Source organism: Xenopus laevis, chromosome 2L, assembly GCF_017654675.1.
Source record: "Xenopus laevis strain J_2021 chromosome 2L, Xenopus_laevis_v10.1, whole genome shotgun sequence".
In the NCBI taxonomy this organism is placed as follows: domain Eukaryota; kingdom Metazoa; phylum Chordata; class Amphibia; order Anura; family Pipidae; genus Xenopus; species Xenopus laevis.
Window position 1 is genome coordinate 164,104,253 of NC_054373.1, and position 19,424 is coordinate 164,123,676.

Genomic DNA, 19,424 nt, shown 5'->3' on the forward strand with positions numbered 1-19,424 from the left:
AGACTATTGTATCGCTTCCCATGTAAAGCAGTAATATGCAACTATTATATTCCCTCCTCAAAACTACGCAAAACTACTACGCTTAAAAGAATTGTTAAAATTTAAATTAAATTTTAGTAGGACATGGAGATTGATATTCTGAGACAATTTGCAATTGGTCTTCATTTTTATTATCTACGGTTTTTGGGTTATTTAGCTTTTTATTCAGCAGACAATTTGCAATTAGGGTTGCCACCTTTATGTCTGGCTAAGACCGGGCAGGGGGGCGGGTCTGTGACGCCAGTGGGCGTGTCTGTGATGTCAGTGGGCGGACCCGTGCCGTCAGTGGGCAGGGCTATGATGTCAGCGGGCGGACCCGTGACATCAGTGGGTGGGGCTATGACGCAGCGATCAGCAATTGGCCAATCGCTGTGTCAATCAAAGGAATCCCGCCCGGTTTTCCTTATTTGGAAAACCGGGCAGAAAGTATAGACCCGGGCAGCCCCTCAAAATACCGGGCTGTCCGGGTCAAAACCGGACAGGTGGCAACCCTATTTGCAATTGGTTTTCATTTTTTATTATTTGCGGTTTTTGAGTTATATTATTTCCAGTTGGCAATTTCAGCAATCTGGTTGCTAGGGTCCATGTCACCCTAGCAACCATGCATCTATTTGAATACGAGACTGGAATATGAATAGAAAAGCCTGAATAGAAGGATGAGTAATACAAAGTAGCAAATACATTACATGTGTAGCCTTACAGAGCTTTAATTTTTTAGATGGGGTCAGTGACCCCTATTTGAAAGCTGGAAAGAGTCAGAAGAAGAAGGCAAATAATTCAAAGACTATAAAAAAGAAAAAAATGGAGCCCAATTGAAAAGGCGCTTATAATAAGCCATTGTATAACATACTAAGAGTTAACGTGAAGGCGAACCACCTCTTTAAGGTGACCATATACCAGCAGATCGGCAAATAAGCGAATCTGGGTCCAATGGTGACGTCACAGGGTTGGGCTGTGACATGACTCTCAGCAATTGGTAAAAAGGATAAACTATAATTATAAACACTAAGGGGGTAGTGTAATAAACATAGCACAGTTTGCACTTGGTCTAGTAGCCCATAGGAACCAATCAGATATTTGCTGCTAATTAGTGATGAGCGAATCTGTGACATTTTGCTTCGCCGAAAAAGTCATTTTTGACGCAAACAAAATTTTTTATACGTGCGTCTATTTTGATCAAATGCATTAAAGTCAATGGGCGTTTGAATAATTTTGACGAGCAACAATTCTATGTGCGAGACAATTCTGACGCTTTGACAATTTGTGTCGATGCGGATTTTCCCCGCCGAATTTTTCGCACCAGTTTCTCAAATTTATTCACTGCAAATCCATACCTGGCGAATTTATTCGCCCATTACTACCGCTAATAAATGCTTCCTACCAATTGGTTGCTAGGGGTTACTAGACTTTTATTACTTTGCCCCCTATGAATCAAATTGCTGCTGAGTGTTACATGTATTTTATGAAGCATGTAGAAAGGCAAACATTTAGATATAAAATGAAAGCTTTCCATAGTGATTGGACAGATATATTGGCAGCAAGCAGAACAACATTGACCTGTCTGTACCAGCTGAATTGGGATTTCTCAGAGGTCATTGTTTCTCAACACAGGTGGATAATTTCACAGACATTAGTAACAATAAAACAAATTGCTGCAGAGCTTGCCCTTTTTATTTACACATTTACAAGCTGTTCCAACTTGGAGCGGGACAAAGCAAATTAAGGATCCTAATATGTATTTATGATTATGATCCTGCAGCTTTTCTGCAGCCTGATGTACATAGCCATCTGAACACCATGTGACTTTCAGCGGGGACGGATAGAAAGAAAACACAAAGCAATTTGCATAAATCCACATTTAGACATTATTATGGCTACCCAAAATCAAATATCATTGTAATAAAGTGATCTCCTTAAAAACAGAATAGGAAGAAAAAATACTTCGAGTTTCAAAGTGTTTTTTTGGCTACTTCGACCATCGAATGGGATACTTCGACCTTCGACTACGACTTCGAAACGAACGATTCGAACTAAAAATCGTTCGACTATTCGTCCATTCGCTAGTCGGAGTACTGTCTCTTTAAGAAAAAACTTCGACCCCCTAGTTCGCCACCTAAAAGCTACCGATCCCAAGTTTTTTCTGATTGAAGGATAATCCTTCGATCGATGGATTAAAATCCTTCGAATCGTTCGATCGAACGATCATTTCTTAGATTGAACGAATTGCGCAAAATCCTTCGACTTCGATGTCGAAGGATTTTTATTCGACCCTTAATACATCTGCCCCTTAATTGTATATTTGACACCCATATTTCAATAGGAATTCAAAGAGAAGGTTGGCACCGGGAAAGACAGGTAGGGTAGTTTTTGTTTTTTAAGCTATTCATGCCATATAATATCAGTGAGTGTGAGTGTCGAAAATATTCATTTTATTTTTTTTGCCATGCTTTTTGTCTCATGGAACAAAATGTGAGAAAAAACAAAAGAATAAATGCCCATGGACTCCAATGGAGTCATGGAAGAAGATCGAAATTCGATTGTTAGTAAATGGGCCCCGTAGTGTTACATGATCCTGAAACGTAGTAAAAAAAAAAACTACCCCCATATTTTAAAATATAAGGATCTTTATGGTTCCTTTGGAATGCCATTAACTTTATGACCATACCTGGTCTCATCTCAATGATGCCGTTGAGAAACTGCAGTTTACAGATCTCCCAATAATGCTTCTTCCCCAGCTTTTTTTGAAGGGGCCTGAAGTTGTCTCACGAGGAATCTTTGGACGAGTTCACAACATTACCACCACTGCTTTCAATTATTGCCAGTGGATAAGCATTTTGGGGAGATGTGTTGCCTATAGCAGTGCAAATTTATCGCAAAATCTCCCCATCACCCCACACTACTAGTGATGGGCAAATTTATTCGCCAGGCGCGAATTCGCAGCAAATTTGCCCGATTCGTCGCCAGTGAATAAATTTGCGAAAGGGCCTCGAAAATTCGCCGGCGTCAAAAAAAATTGTCGCTGGAGTTGAAAAAATGGACGCCGGCGTCAAAAACGTGACACCGGCGTCGTTTTACAAATTTTCGTAAATTTTTGCAAATTCGCCCATCACTACACACTACACATATTTCATTTTAGTGAGAAAATGAAACCAACCCATAGTAAAACAGAAACTTCTATTACCTGTACCTGATATGTGCTAAAATGTTTGCTGGAATTATGGGTGTCTATATGTAATAGACCTAAAAAACAGCTGCAAAACTGACAATAATATATACCCAGGTAACCAAAACCAGAAATTAGACTAAACAAAGTGGTTGCAATGAAGTCTACCTGAAGATTCTGCACTGGTGAGGCTTTCAGAGGATGCCACTTGTTCTTGAGGTGGAAGAGCGATGGTTGAGGACCGTTGGCTCGCGGCCAAGATTCTGCTCTTTGTTGACGGCAATCTGGTGACCGCACCCAAACCGAGCTGGGGCTTTAAGATCATGGTGGATCGATAGAAACTGGGAGGAACTTCATAGTGAGTAAATGGGGGAGAAGAGAACTCTTCTTTCCCTGTTCTTTCAGCTGTCTGTAAGAAAAGAAACAGATATATTGTTAGATATGCTTCTCCATCTGTAGGTGTCATCTTCATGATTTCATAAAAATGTTTTGCTATTTATTAGGCTCCAGTAGTGGTTAAGTTTGCAGAGAAGAGATGTTCTGCACACGCACTTTATTGCCTACCTAAGAGAAACCCTAAGGAATGTAAACCATTAATTCTTAATATGCAATGCTTTCCTTATACTGCTCTTAGGCAAGTCATTCTATACATGGAGCTAATCTCTAATCAATCATTCTTACATTATATTTACATTGTAACATACTTATTTTTACTTCTGCTGTGCAGGTTGACTGAGTTTTAGAAGCTTATTGATATTTGAATTGAACATATCACCATCCAGGTATGGGACCTGTTATTCGGAATGCTCGGGACCTGGGGTTTTCCAGATAAGGGATATATCTGCAATTTGGACCTCCATACCTTAAGTCTACTAAGTCTACTAACAATGTAAGTCTCTATAAAAATATACTGAACAAAACAGCTCATATGTAAAACGCTGCTTCATGTAAATGAACCATTTTAATAATAATATACTTTTTTAGTAGTATGTGCCATTGGGTAATCCTAAATAGAAAATTGCCATTTTAAAAAATAAGGTCCGCCCCTTGGGATCCTAGGATTCACGGTTCACACAAACAAACCATACATGTTAGATCACATGAGCCAATTAACAGACAGAGTTCTGTCTTTTGCTTCCACACTTCTTCCTGATACAGTTAGAGTTGTAGTATTTCTGGTCAGGTGATCTCTGAGGCAGCACATAGACCATCACAAAATGGTTGTTCAAGGTAAGAGATGTAAAAGGGCAATATTTACTGAAATATATATTCCAGTTTGGTAAGATCCTTTAATATGTCACTTAATTTGATATAAACTATCTGTTGCTTAAATATTCATTTTGGAGGTATAGTTTTCCTTTAAACGTTAATTAAACCCAATAAGATTGTTTTACATTCAATAATGGTGTCAATTATGGTGTAGTTCTTATTTCTAAATTACACCATTTACACTGCAAATACTGTAATTCACTACCATATAAAATGTTATACCTGAACCAACAAGTATATATATATATATAATACACAAAAGCCATGAATATCTTGTAAATTATATCCTTATAAACGGTGAGTTCTGATGTCATCAGTTATAAACGGTGAGTTCTGATGTCATTTCAGTCACATGACTCATTGAAATTTGTGTATTATAATAAATAAAGTACCCCCAGTTGTAAAATATGAGGATATTAGAAGTTACCTCGAAGTTCCATGACCTGTATAAAAACACTCGGCCTTCGGCCTCGTGTTTTTATATGGTCATGAAACTCCTCGGTAACATAATATCCTTATATTTTAAAAGAGGGGGTACTTTATTCACTATATATATATATATATATATATATATATATATATATATATATATATATATATATATTTTTTTTTAGCTGTAATATTGGCGTATAGGTAGCCATCTCATGTCATTTTGCCTGAGCCTGAAAAAAAGAGGCAGCACTTCACAATAGAATTGCTTTCAGATAAGCTATTGTTTCTCCAACTGAGATAACTGGGTTGTCGCAGTGGGATATGGATTTTTACCATTAAGTGTTATTCTCATATCTACCAGGGAACTGTTATCTTGTGTCAGGGAATTTTTATCCTGTTACCTTCTCATTGTTCTGCTGATGGGCTGCTGGGAGGTAGCGGGAGAGGGTGATATCACTCCAACTTGCAGTGCAGCAGTAAATAGTGCTAAGTCATATGGCTGAGGGCACCTGGGAAACTGACATGTCTAGCCCCACGTCAGATTTCAAAATTAAATAAAAAAACTAGTTTAGTGCAACAGGCTGCTGGAGCAGCACTATTAATGCATGTTTAAAAAATGTTTTCCCATGAACAAATTCCTTTAAGTACGGGCTTCAACTGTGCGTAGAACGTAGGGTTCTTTTGCGTGGGGCTGCGATACCAAAGGTATAATTGGCACAAGACAGCAGAACACAGGAGCGGAACTGTAAGCAATCATTATATGTATTGTGCTCATCAGCACACATAGCGCTCGCACCACAAGACAGTAATGAGCCATTTGATATCTCTTTACATACTGACTTGAATGATAGCTGCTAACATTTATTCATAACATAGACATTCGCTTGTCACCTGCAAACTTTTCTGTTGCCTCGGGTACAAATGTTGTAAAGTTTCTCTAAAATCAAAAGCAATTATGTACTTCCTGGAAAGCTAACAGCTTGAGCTGGGACCAATGTTCTCTCTTTGCCTCCTGGCAAACATTCAGCTTATTCCCACTAAAATCAATTATATCAGAGCTAAAGCCCACTGCACAAACTCCTTCCACTTTTCGGACAAAACAACTATTGATATTACTTAAATGCCAATAATTAGCTGAAAATCTATTAGGTTATGCTATATGAATAGAATATATACTCTATATATATATATATATATATATATATATATATATATATATATATATATATATATACTCTGGTGTTGGAGAGCACTGATTTAGTATAATATATATATATATATATATATATATATATATATATATATATATATATATATATATATATATATATATATAACAATAATGCAGATGGTACCTCCTTCACAATATGTCGTTTTTCGGGTGCTTGGTCAAAATAGTATATAAATAATTGTAAAGAGGACCAGCACTCCGTTTCCAAAACTCAAAAATTTACTTTAGTCTCACAGTGTCTCCAACGTTTCGGCCACCTTGATAAAGGCCCCAAAGCGGGCCGAAACTTTGGAAACACTGTGAGACTAAAATACATTTTTGAGTTTTGGAAACAGAGTGCTGGTCCTCTTTACAATAATATGTGTGTGTATATATATATATATATATATATATAATACACAATGGTCATGAAACTCCTCGGTAACTTATAATATCCCTATATTTTACAAAAGGGAGTACTTTATTCACTATATAATATATATATATACATACATACAGGTATGTGACCTGTTATCCAGAATGCTGGATAATGGATCTTTCGGGAATTTGGATCTTCATACCTTCTGGGGCCCATTCACTAAGTTCGAGTGAAGGAATAGAGGAAAAATTGTTTGATTTTCAAATGTTTTTTTGGCTACTTCGACCATCGAATTGGCTACTTCGACCTTCGACTACGACCTTCGAATCGAACTAAAAATCGTTCGACTATTCGACCATTCGATAATCGAAGTACTGTCTCTTTAAAAATTTCTTCTAACCCCTAGTTCACCACCTAAAACCTACCGAGGCCAATGTTAGCCTATGGGGAATCGTTCGATTGAAGGAATTGCGCAAAATCCTTCGACCTCGATATTCAAAGTCGAAGGATTTTAATTCGCCAGTCGAATATCGAGGGTTAATTAACACTCTATATTCGACCCTTGATACATCTGCCCCTAAGTCTACTAGAAAATCAATTAAACATTAAATAAACCCAATAGGCTGGTTTTGCTTCCAATAAGGATTAATTATATCTGAGTTGGGATCAAGTACAAGGCACTGTTCACATTATAGCATAGCCTGTCACTCCAAATGGCAGAAAAAAGGCAAATTATAATAAACTGTAGTTCGATAGCATTTTTCTTGCTGCTATAAAACACTATCAACAATTATAAATAAATGCGCTACCTGTTGAAAGATTGAAAGTTCAAAGAGAAAATTCAATAACTCCACTTAGCAAGGAAACCAAACTTCACAAATCATTATTTCTATTGTTATTTGACTTTGCCTTGAAAATTTCTTTCGGTAAATATGCACTTTACTGGGGCATGTTTTTTACAGTGGCCATGACCTGTTCTTGTTGCTGCTGAAGTTTGTGAATTCCTTCTTTCAGCTGCATAAGCATCAGAATACTTTGTCTCTTCTCTAAAGCTGACCATACATGGGGAGATCCACTCATTTGGTGACATCACTAAACAAGCAGATCTCTCCCCGATCCCGGGCTGATCTGATCAGTGGGCCCTAGATAAGATCACACGAGAAGAATGCGGGCGGTTGGATCAAGCGCCGCATCAACGAACTGATGCTGTCCTTGATCCAAAGGGATTTTGAAACCCACCCAATTGACATCTGCCCGACTTTTGCCCAGGTATCGATCGAAGAAACCAGATGGAGGGTCTCAAACACTGCCCAATAAGCAGCTGACTTTATCTGTCGGCAGCTTATATTGGCTCATGTATGGGGAGCTTTACTCATCGAATTTCAATTCATCTGGTCAATTTACTTATCATTTTCTCTAGACCTCAGAATTTTTCTCTGGTTTTGTGCTTATAAAGTTTATCTTACTTGTTACATGGTGCTAAGAGGAACCTCACAAGTCATTATTTGGTTGTATTTGGTAATATAACCATCCAAAACCCAAACAACCAAGATTAAAGGAAAACTATACCCCCAAACAATGTAGTTCTCTTTAAAAATATATTGAATAAAACATAAAACCCTAGCCTATCTAAACAAACCATTTTCATAAAAATATACATTTCTAGCAGTGTATGCCATGTGGTAAACATAAACAGAAAATTGCCATTTTAAGTACATTTATGCTTTGTATATATGATAAGAATGCTCTGGACATGGGGTATTCCGGATAATGGATCTTTCCGTAATTTGGATCTTTATACCTTAAGTCTACTAGAAAATCATGTAAACATTAAATAAACCCAATCGGCTGGTTTTGCTTCAAATAAGGATTAGTTGTATCTAAGTTGGGATCAAGTATAAGGTACTGTTTTATTATTACAGAGAAATGATTTTAAAAAATTTGGATTACTTGATTATAATGGAGTCTATGGGAGAAGGCTTTGGGATAACTGATCCCATACCTGTATTACAATAATCACATGGCTAGAATATTCTGTAACCAATAAAACCAAAATAGGATGTTCCCTGTTGGGTATGACAATATCAGCATAAGCACCCTTAAACAAGTGCAGTACCCAGCCCAGATCTAGAGCCGTCAATGGAACCCTTGCAATCCTTATTTTACCGGTTTGGGGGTTGAATTATTCTTATTTATTATAACGATGACTTTAGATACCTCTGTAACCTGAACCACCAAAGTGAGAACAAGATCAATGAGCCTCTATTTCAGGGCTGTCCAACAGACGGCCTGTGGCCTGTAGACGGTACTTTATCTTTTTCTTTTTCCTGCTAGCCTATCCAAGGACCCCACTGACTTATTTCTGTGACACCTGAAATAGAGTTTTATTTCTAAGGAAACATATGGACAGGACTGCTCTTTCTGAAAGGACTCAAGGGAACTCATTATCTAAAAAAGTGAAACAGCATTTTCCTTGCTGTGTAGCTGTGTTATTGAAAGCAATTATGATGGCCACGAAGTGTCCTATATTGAAACCAGCTTACAGTATGTGTATTGCTCATGAATTACATTGGAAAGGCCAATCTCTAACTATATGCTTATCCACCCATACACCTGTCATATATGATTCTTCAAAACCGTTATTCTAATATTGAAGTATAAAGTGTCTTTTTTTCACATTCTAAAGCAGCTCTGGGAAGGGTGGGGTCGCCGACCCCCTCCTAACTGTTCTAAATTGATACATTTAGTTGATACATTTCATATCTTTGTCCCTGCTGAGCAGAATTTCTGGGTTTCATTACAGGCAGCTGCTAGAATTGATACAATAGTTGCTAATACTCCAGAGATGCTGCTGAGAAATGTATCAACTAAATGTTGCAAAATTGTAACAGTTTAAAGTCTGCACCTGAATTACTGAGCTGCCAGAACGGCAGGAACATTCAACTTTAAACTTAAGGTGGCCATACACTATAAGATCCTCTCGTTTGGCGACATCGACAAACGAACAGATCTTTTCCCCGATATGCCACTAACGGCAGGGCTATATCCGGGGTAATCTCAAACGGATTACGACGAGCACAATGGGCTCCGACGGGTCTGTTGGGAGAAAACTCAAACCTTCCCGTGAAGACCCATCTAAAGCCTCCATACACAGGCAGATTAGCTGTCAAATTGGTCTAAACGACCAATATCAGCAGCATTATCTGCCCGTGTATGGCCACCTTTAGATTTTGGAAAAACAGTAAAAAATAAATAATGGAAAGTATTTGAAAAAGTCTTTATTTCTGGAGAACAATCGGAAAATAACTGAACTGATAAAAAAGTGTTTGGAAGGTGAACAACCCCTTTAAAGAATAAACCATTCTAAGCAACGTTTCATTTGGTCTTCATTATTTTGTTTAATTTTAGGGTTTTTTCTCTTTTCAGCTTTCAAATGGGGTCACTGACCCCACCTAAAAAAATCAATGCTCTGTAAGGCTACACATTTATTGCTATTATGACTTTTTATTACTCACAGTGCTTTTTCAACCCTTCCCTAACTATATTCCAGTCTCTTATTCAAATCATTGATTGGTTACTAGGGTAATTTGAACCCTAACAACCAGAATGCTGACATCGCAAACTGGAGAGCTGCTGAATAAATAACTCAAACGCCACAAGTAATAAAAAGTGAAAACCAATGGCACGTTGTATCAGAATATCACTCTTTATATTATACTAAAATTTAATTTTAAGTTCAACAACCCCTTAACTTTTTATTCTATTGCATGCTCAAATCTTGGCGCCCGTGCTTAAAGCAGCTCTGAGGGGGTTAACATAATCAGATACAGGCATCACAGGTCTGTCTAACATAATAAACCTGCATTCCTTCCCAGAGCATTAGCATTGCTTCTGCTAAACAGAGGAGATCACAGTATAAGACAAAGGAAACTAAGGAGAAATGACAGCGACCTTTCCTGCAGTCATTGTGGCCCATCGAAATGATTAACTGGTTTGTTTGCACAAGCGGATATATTCCATACAATTAAATCTCAACATCACTTTATCTCCCTGTGTGTCAGGCAAATGAGATCTATGTTGACCAAGAGTTTGTATAATGCGGGACACTGTCAGCTAAGCAGCAACACAAACTTGACTGCTATACACAATGGTGGGTCTTGATAATGTTCTGTTCTTTGCACTGTTTCATGTTACCATCATAATTATGATGAATGTGGTAGATCATATGGAGCATTGCTAACATCCCTTAAGAACCGGGGCATTGACCTGCCACCAACATTCCTTTTTTAACCCATGAGTCACATTCAAGGTAAAACAAGTTGGGGAGCAATAAAAGCATGAAAATAGTTTCTGGGGTGCAAAATAAGGGCTGTGATTGGATATTTCATAGCCCCTATGTGAACTGGCAGCCTACAGGGGGTCTCTGTTTGGTAGTACACCTGGTTTTTATGCAATTTAATGTTGCCTCCAAGCCAGTAATTCAAAAATAAGCATCTGCTTTGAGGTCACTGGAAGCAAAATCCAAGGGGTTGGTGGGCAACATTTTACAGTTTGGGTATCATAAGAGTAGATTTATCACTATCTGGAAATAGTATAAGGAAATGCTAATGCTATTACCTTATACTTTATACTTAACAATAAATCTAACCTAATTATTTTCATTTTTATCTTTTGTTTAATCTCATGGTTTAAGGAGTGTTTGTAGTTTCTATAATAAATAAAGTAAAACCCCACAATGACATAGGCTTAGTTGACAGTATCCTCAGTCATGTTTGGCAGTGATAGATTTGAATGGCCAATAGGGTGGCGTGTCTGCATCCTAGCCAGTAGTTCTTTGGTTGGTTCTCAAAAGCAGACACCATCTTCATAAACCAATGTCGAAGTTGGAGTTGAAGGATTTAAGTACCAACTTTACAGCCCTGCCAGTATCATAATTCCCAAAGGTCTTGTTCTCCAGGAGAATACCAAATAATACCTCCCAATATGGTGAACTTGCTGAAAAGTTGGCAGGGGTTCATGGGGGGTTGTTGGGTCATTACATGATAAGAGTAGACTGTTAATATCCTGTTTTTGGGAATGCAAATATTGGGAAGGTATTCATCACCCAAGTTCCCAGTACCCAGGCAACATTGCAGTATGCTATACTTGGCAAAATACCTGGCCCATAAGAACAGGGGGATAAGGCCTTAAACCATCACTGATTATTTCATCTATCCATTACATTTAGCCAGATCATAGACAGTAGAACAGAGAACAGAAGTTAATTGATTTAAAGAGCAGATTTTTGAAACCTTTCCAATGCTCTGATGGTTTCCTTTACCTGAGGTTCAGGTTCCCTTGACAAATTCTTGTCCTTGAGCCATTAGTTATGCCAGATATACAGCACACAAAAACATTAGCTTACACATCGGAAGAGGACAGCTGGTTTCTGCAACCTTTTTTTTTTTAAAGTGGACCTGTCACCCAGACATTTAAATCTGTATAATAAAAGTCTTTTTCAAATCAAACATAAAATCCAAATTCTTCTTTTTTTATTAAAGCATTCAAAGCTGTTGTAAACTCATTTAAAAATCACAGCTGTCAATCAAATATTGCCTGCCCCTTCTCTATGCCTTAAGGTGGCCATAGACGAAAAGATCCGCTCGTTTGGCAACATCGCCAAACGAGCCAATCTTTCCCCGATATGCCACTAACGGCCATGGCTATATCGGGGGTAATTTGAATGTTCGGCCCTACGGTCGGGACAAAATCAAACCTGTTCGATCGACCAAACGATCTCCACCAGACGAAAAATGTCGGGACTCTCCACACACGGTCCGAAAATCGTACAAATCCTCGATTCTTATGATAGGATCTTTGGGTCTATGGCAACCTTTAGGCATAGAGGCAGGGCACACAATTACTTTCACTTTCCATTCAGCACTTGTTAGATTTCACTGCTCTCCCCACATTCCCCCAGTTCTCTTCACCATTTAATTGTGTAGCCAGGACATGGGGATGGACATCAGGTCCCCCATTCTGGTGCACAAACAAGATTCTGAGACAATTCAAGGCTTGTCTTAATAACAGTGTCCACAAAATGCCTCCTGCCTGCTTGTTATAATTATGAATTCCCAGACTGATGGAAACAAGATTCAAATAATTTATAAAGTGTAATTAAAGTTAATTTTGATTGACTAACATGATAAGATATATGATTTTTTTGAATAATTTTTTTGGGTGACGGGTCCCCTTTAAAGTGCAAGAAACCGCAGTATAGAAAAGGAAAGTTTCTGCTTTCAGTTGCAATAACATTTACAAATAACCTTAAAAGGTTAATTGATGTTTATTGGAAAGTAAGCACACTCTTTAAAAGCATCTAAAAAGGGAAATCAAAGAGATGATATAAGCATTATGCCTTCCGAAATGGCACTGTAAATCAAAGTGTGTAATGACACCAAAGCCAGAGGGAGTTGGGAAAGCAGTGAGATGCCCTGGGAAAACTAGTGCTACTGATTAATATTGATGTTATGCTCAGCTACTCATTTCAAGGCTCCATTCTCAAGTGGTTGAAAGAGTAAACTGAAGAGCCATAACCAGATTATTGCCTGAGTAACTGTATGTATAGATGGAACAAATGGTATTTTAAGAGTCAGCCATTCGGCACCTGCCTTTGATCAGTCTACAATAGGTAAAAATGTATCACATCTTGCACTATTTTCTTTAAGTTAAAACAGGAGGAGGTTACAGAATGTTATCCCTGCCATTGGATATAGGGTTAAATACAGTTTGGCTTGTGATACCACAACTCATGGTATACATCTATTCATGATATACATCTATTGGGCCTGTGATGGCGGTATCAGAAGGACACTCTATGGAATTTGAAGAGTGAAGCCTTAATTGTCAACACAGTTTACTCAAGGTTCTGTAAGACCGATGTTTTCTCCTTCAAAAGAAATGGTTAAAGGGATACTGTCATGGGAAAACATGTTTTTTTTTTCAAAATGCATCAGTTAATAGTGCTGCTCCAGCAGAATTCTGCACTTAGAGCAAACAGACTTTGTTCAATTTTGAAATCTGACATGGGGCTAGACATATTGTCAATTTTCCCAGCTGCCCCCAGTCATGTGACTTGTGCTCTGATAAACTTCAATCACTCTTTACTGCTGTACTGCAAGTTGGAGTGATATCACCCCTCACTCCCCCCCCCCCCCAACAGCCTGACAACAGAACAATGGGAAGGGAACGAGATAGCAGCTCCCTAACACAAGATAACAGCTGCCTGGAAGATCTAAGAACAGCACTTAATAGTAAAAGCCAAGTCCCACTGAGACTGATTCAGTTACATTAAGTAGGAGAAATAACAGCCTGCCAGAAAGTATTTCCAAGTGCAGGCACAAGTCACATGACTGGGGCACTTGGGAAACTGACAAAATGTCTAGCCCCATGTCAGATTTCAAAATTGAGTATAAAAAAATCGGTTTGCTTTTTTGAGAATATATATCCACATATATATATATATATATATATATATATATAATTTGTTTGTAGTTTAAAACATAAGAAATAAAAGCTCATCACTGAAAATAATTATGATGGTTTTTGGTTAAAGTTTTGTAACTAACACAGTGTGAAATGCAAATATATAAATTGAATGGGGTTACATTCATAACTATATCACAATCTGCATCAAAATTAAGTCAGCTCCTTGTGCATAAGTATGCTGCTAGTACTTACTGTATATCCTTGAATAGAAATAAGCTCAGGGACACCTTAAAATTGATCATCTGGTCTTATTGGGAGCAACTTTCCAGGTGTTTGGCCCTTAGAATATAATGGTTAAGGATCAGTTCAAGCTGACAACTAACTTATATATAAAAAGGATACTATCATGATTTTTATGGTGTAGATTTAAATTTTAAATTACATTATTTACACTGCATATAATTTACTCTAACCTATAACATTTTATTCTTGAACCAATAAGTGTATTTTTCTAGTTGTAATATTGGTGTGTAGGCAGCCATCTTCAGAAAAAGCCAATACTTCACAATGGAACTGCTTTCAGATAAGTTATTGTTTCTCCTACTCAATGTAACTGAAGGAGTCACAATGGGACGTGGATTTTTATTGTTGAGTGCTATTCTCATATCTACTACGGAGCTGTTATCTTGTGTCAGGGAGCTGTCATGTTACCTTTCCATTGTTCTGCTGATAGCCTGCTGGAGGGGGGGCAGTAATATCACTCCAACCTGTAGTGCAGCAGCAAAGAGTGAATGAAGTTTATCAGAGCACAAGACAGATGACTGCGGGCACTTGGGAAACTAACATGTCTAGCCCCAGGTAAGATTTTAAATTAAATATAAAAAAACCTGTTTGCTCCTTTAAAAAGTGATTTCATTGCAGAAGTTTAGTCTACTGGAGCAGCACTAATGATGCGCTTTGAAAAAAAAAAGTGACAGGATCCCTTTAAACTATTCAATAACATTTCTGCAGGAACATGGATGTGAAAAACAATCCAACAAATATCTTTTCAACCTTTAACTATAACCGCCCCTTAATATACAGTAACATTTCAATATATTCATTTACAGTAGTGTGCCTTGCTGGTTCCGTAGATCTGGGATGTGTCTGATAATTATCAAAGAAATCAAATTGATTACAAAGCAGACTTTCTACGGCACTTGAAATATATGACACATATGTTGACTAGACATTATCCGATGATGCTATAGAGTCACTCGAGTAACATTTTGGGTTTGGTGGAACAGATTCGTTTTCAGTTTTTGGTTTCAACCAACTTTCTGCTACAAAACTTTCTGCGTGCCAGCTAGTTAGAATAAACCTGCTCCCTCCATCAACTAGGAAGGACATCCCCACCATTTGGCAATATACTGTAGTTGAGATTTGATACAACTCCTATAAAGATATAGATTAAAGGGATACTGTCATGGGAAAAAAAAATTTCAAAATGAATCAGTTAATAGTGTTGTTCCAGCAGAATTCTGTGCTGAAATCCATTTCTCAAAAGAGCAAACAGATTTTTTTATATTTAATTTTAAAATCTGACATGGGGCTAGACATTTTGTCAATTTCCCAGCTGCCCCAAGTCATGTGACGTGTGCCTGCACTTCAGGAGAGAAATGCTTTCTGGCAGGCTGCTGTTTTTCCTTCTCAATGTAACTGAATGTGTCTCAGTGAGACATGGGTTTTTACTATTGAGTGTTGTTCTTAGATCTACCAGGCAGCTGTTATCTTGTGTTAGGGAGCTGCTATCTGGTTACCTTCCCATTGTTCTTTTGTTTGGCTGCTGGGGGGGAAAAGGGAGGGGGGTGATATCACTCCAACTTGCAGCACAGCAGTAAAGAGTGATTGAAGTTTATCAGAGCACAAGTCACATGACTTGGGGCAGCTGGGAAATTGACAATATGTCTAGCCCCATGTCAGATTTCAAAATTGAACATAATAAAAACTGTTTGCTCTTTTGAGAAATGGATTTCAGTGCAGAATTATGCTGAAGCAGCACTATTAACTGATTCATTTTAAAAAAAAATGTTTTCCCATGACAGTATCCCTTTAAACTTTGTGTCTGTAAATATACATTTGTTTTATAATTAGGAATAAATGGCACCTATAAAAGAGGTTAGACTTTACATTACGGACAAGAGCATTAATTGGAAAAAAAAGTTTTCTTACCTCTTCCATTGATTTTTCATGTATCTGCCCAAAATGATGTCCAGGAGGCCTTTTTCCAGTCACCATTAAACCAGTGGTGTATATTCGTGATCTCTGCAGGTCTGCTTTGTATGTATCTATTATTACATTGGAAGCATTAATGTCACTGCCTAAGACCTCATGGTCTCTTGTCATTGGAACATTGCAAGCAGAAGAACCAAAAGGCATGCTCACTGGACCATATGGAAGTCTGTCTATTGTTTGAGGGTTTCTTCTAATGTAAGTAATAATCTTAGGCCGCACATGTTTGGGTTTAGGTAGGATTATATTTGGTTCCGTTGCTTCTACTGGCTTTTCATTGTCATTGGTGTCCGTATCTCCTTTACTTGCAAGGCAAGGCTTGGAATGTATAAGTATTGGTTTTGGAATTCCACTGCTACAAAGCATCTTGTTAGTAGCTTTGGGGGAAAAGTTTAAGACCTGTGTACCATCAAAAGAAGGCAGAACTGAGGAAGGCGACATTCTGTCAACATGAACAGCATTAGGATCCGTAGAGCTGCTCGGTGAGGCGATGCACTGATCATTAATATTTACTGCTGCTACGGGGCCTGATAAAGTGGGAGCACATGAAAAGGTATCAGCTAGATCCTTTTGGCTTTCTTTCATGCTGCCTTTTAAACCGTCTGACTGATGTTTTCTCCCAACCATGGCCTTTTTGCTCTCAAATAAAGCCATTTTATCCTTCATGGAAGCCATGTTGCTGCTTAAAACAAAATTATTGTCACTGTCCTGGCAAAGAAAACTTTCAAGTGAACCTCTGTCTTTATTCAGATGTGCTTTATTATCCAGGGAATCACTGAGTGATGTTGTTTTACGTATAGCAGGCTTGGAACTCAGCTCTCTAACCATATCAGCTGCATATTCGTCCGGCCTTTTATTTGCTAGACTGAAATGAGATGATTTAGGGCTGCTACCAAAACCCTTGTCTACCTGGTTTATGACTTTGTAACATTGGGACGTATCAACATGACCCAATGGAGCACAAAGATTTGAAACTGGAGATGTTCTGGTTTCAGAAACATATCCAACTGTCTTTGTACCCGAAAAAGCAGTCACCATACTCTGGTCTTGTTTGTGCCGACAGATTCTTTTCGACTGTAACAAATTTGAATCTGAAATTTCTGAAGTTTTTTGTGTTTGACCCTGATATACTTGTGCTTCTGTTATATTAAAAATTACCTGAGGTTTAGAGAGGACTCTTAAATGATGGTCAGTGCTTGTGGGACTGGGATGTAGTGTGCTTGGCTTATTGGCTCCCTCGCCTATAGAAAATTCCGGGACATTGACATCTGAGGTAGGTGACCTGGAAAAAAGTAAAACTTTTTTTTCCTCTGAGCTGCAACTGTGTGTATGGGAAGAGAATCCAAATAAATGGTCAACTGGTATTGATGAATTGGTCGCCCTAATCCCGTAATTTGGCGACTGTAAATACTTGGGCGGAGAGGTCAAAAATGGTGTTGGTGAAATACGATCTTTAGCAAAGGTTTCTGATTTTGTGGATACCATACCTGATTTCAGAAAGGAAACTCCTTTAAGCTGTTCACTGTATGATAGGTTACCAGTGTTATTACTACACATACTGTGGGAAGATTCACTAACTCTGCTTAGAGGATACACCAAACTTCTGTCAAACACATCAGCCTTTGAATGTGCCTGAGATTGTCCTTCAGAAGCTCCAGTTGCTTTCAAGCTGTCTTTAGCATCGTCAGTCATATAGTTCTTGCTAATGTCTTTTTCTGTCAGGGACGGTGACTTTCGATCACGCAACAACTGATCACCAGAAGGAGAACCCTGACCAGAGGTGAGTGATGTACTGTGCTCCTCACATGACTGGGAAAGATCTTCTGACTGTGACGTGGACAACTCCCCTAATTTTTCAATGCTTGAATCCTGTTCCTGAGTTTTTCTTGTTGGGTATATTTGGTTGGCATTGTCATCACCTAAGTTGCTCACGTTTTCATTGTCAACTTGATCTTGGTTGCTGTTAATGGGACTTCCAGTTGAACATTCCTTGCTTGAAACCAGAGGGGTGCTCATTTTGGAATAGTAGTTTCATAAGTACCAGCGATTGAAATTGTGTCACCTCTAGGCAGTTTTATTAGTTTGTAAAGAATTAAATTGTTGACATACATCCGCATCTGGGCTGGCTCAATTTCTGTCCACTTTTGATGAGTTGACTTATGGCTTTCTTGACCTCAGTGCAACATTTTGCATTCATTAGCCTATAAGAAAGAAGAACATGGATGTAAGTGCACAGATTCTCTGTAAGTATAAAAGACAAAGGGAAACAGATGTGTTTTAATACTTTATTTCCCCTATACAAAGGGATCTCATTAAAAGGGACCATTCACCCTAAGAAATCATGTCAAATCCTATTTTTTCATGTTAGTTGAGCAAAATAAAGTTTACCTACACTATATATACATTATACACACATTGTTCCCTTCATTTTTTGGAATCCACAATTGGAGCATACAGGCAGGTGCCATTTTGTGGAAACATTTATCAAGACAGGCGTTGAATCATCCCAAAATCACATGTATATGCCAGAGTATGAACTTGATGCCCAAGGCAAGGTTATCCTCTCATCTGCCTCCCATCCCCACTCTTTACTAACAAAGGCCCCCTTGCCAGTCACCAAAACTTTGCTCCTTAAAGTGCCCCCCTTCACACATTCACCTGCTCCTTCTCCAAGCACAGCTGTCTGTCCTACTGGAATCTCTCTCTTTGTGGGCCTGGGCCTAGGGCAGCAAGTTTGGTAGGGGCGGCCTGCCGCCCAGATGCTTTCTGCGTGTCCCCAGTGTCCCCAGTGCGCCACCTATAGTTACAGAGATGCGGGCGGTGGGTGTTAGGACCGTGGGGCCTAGGGGCATCCGTTGCTGAAATATATATACCTGTATATATATATATTGAGCTTCAGGTAGCGAAGATCAGAGCCACGGCACAGTTTTCTGCACAGAGAACAGAGACTGACAACACCTTTACCTTTAAATGCTTATATTTGTCACACAATTAAAAGGAATAAGAGTCACTTCACATAAGCATTAACAGTCCCAATTCACACCCTCACTGGTGTTCACTTTAACTCACATTTTTAGCCTTCACTGGTAGTAATGGGCAAATTTGTCGAAATGCATTGAAGTCAATGGGCATCAACACTTTTTTGATGCGTGTCAATTTCGAAGCCCGCAACAATTTTTATACGCACACCTATT

The 19,424-nt window shown here is 38.4% G+C and overlaps 1 protein-coding gene across 1 annotated transcript in view; it reads right to left on the reverse strand.

Annotated features, from left to right (window-relative positions):
- Positions 1-18,246, reverse strand: part of LOC108708699 (microtubule-associated tumor suppressor candidate 2) — a 262,184-nt gene extending 243,938 nt beyond the window's left edge. Inside the window, exons 1-2 of the mRNA XM_041582652.1 lie at positions 16,171-18,246; positions 3,371-3,611 (exon numbers count right to left, since the gene is read on the reverse strand). Of these exons, the coding sequence (XP_041438586.1) occupies positions 3,371-3,611; positions 16,171-18,246 (2,317 nt within the window). The remainder of the gene's footprint in view (positions 1-3,370; positions 3,612-16,170) is intronic.
- Between the last annotated feature and the right edge of the window lie 1,178 nt (positions 18,247-19,424).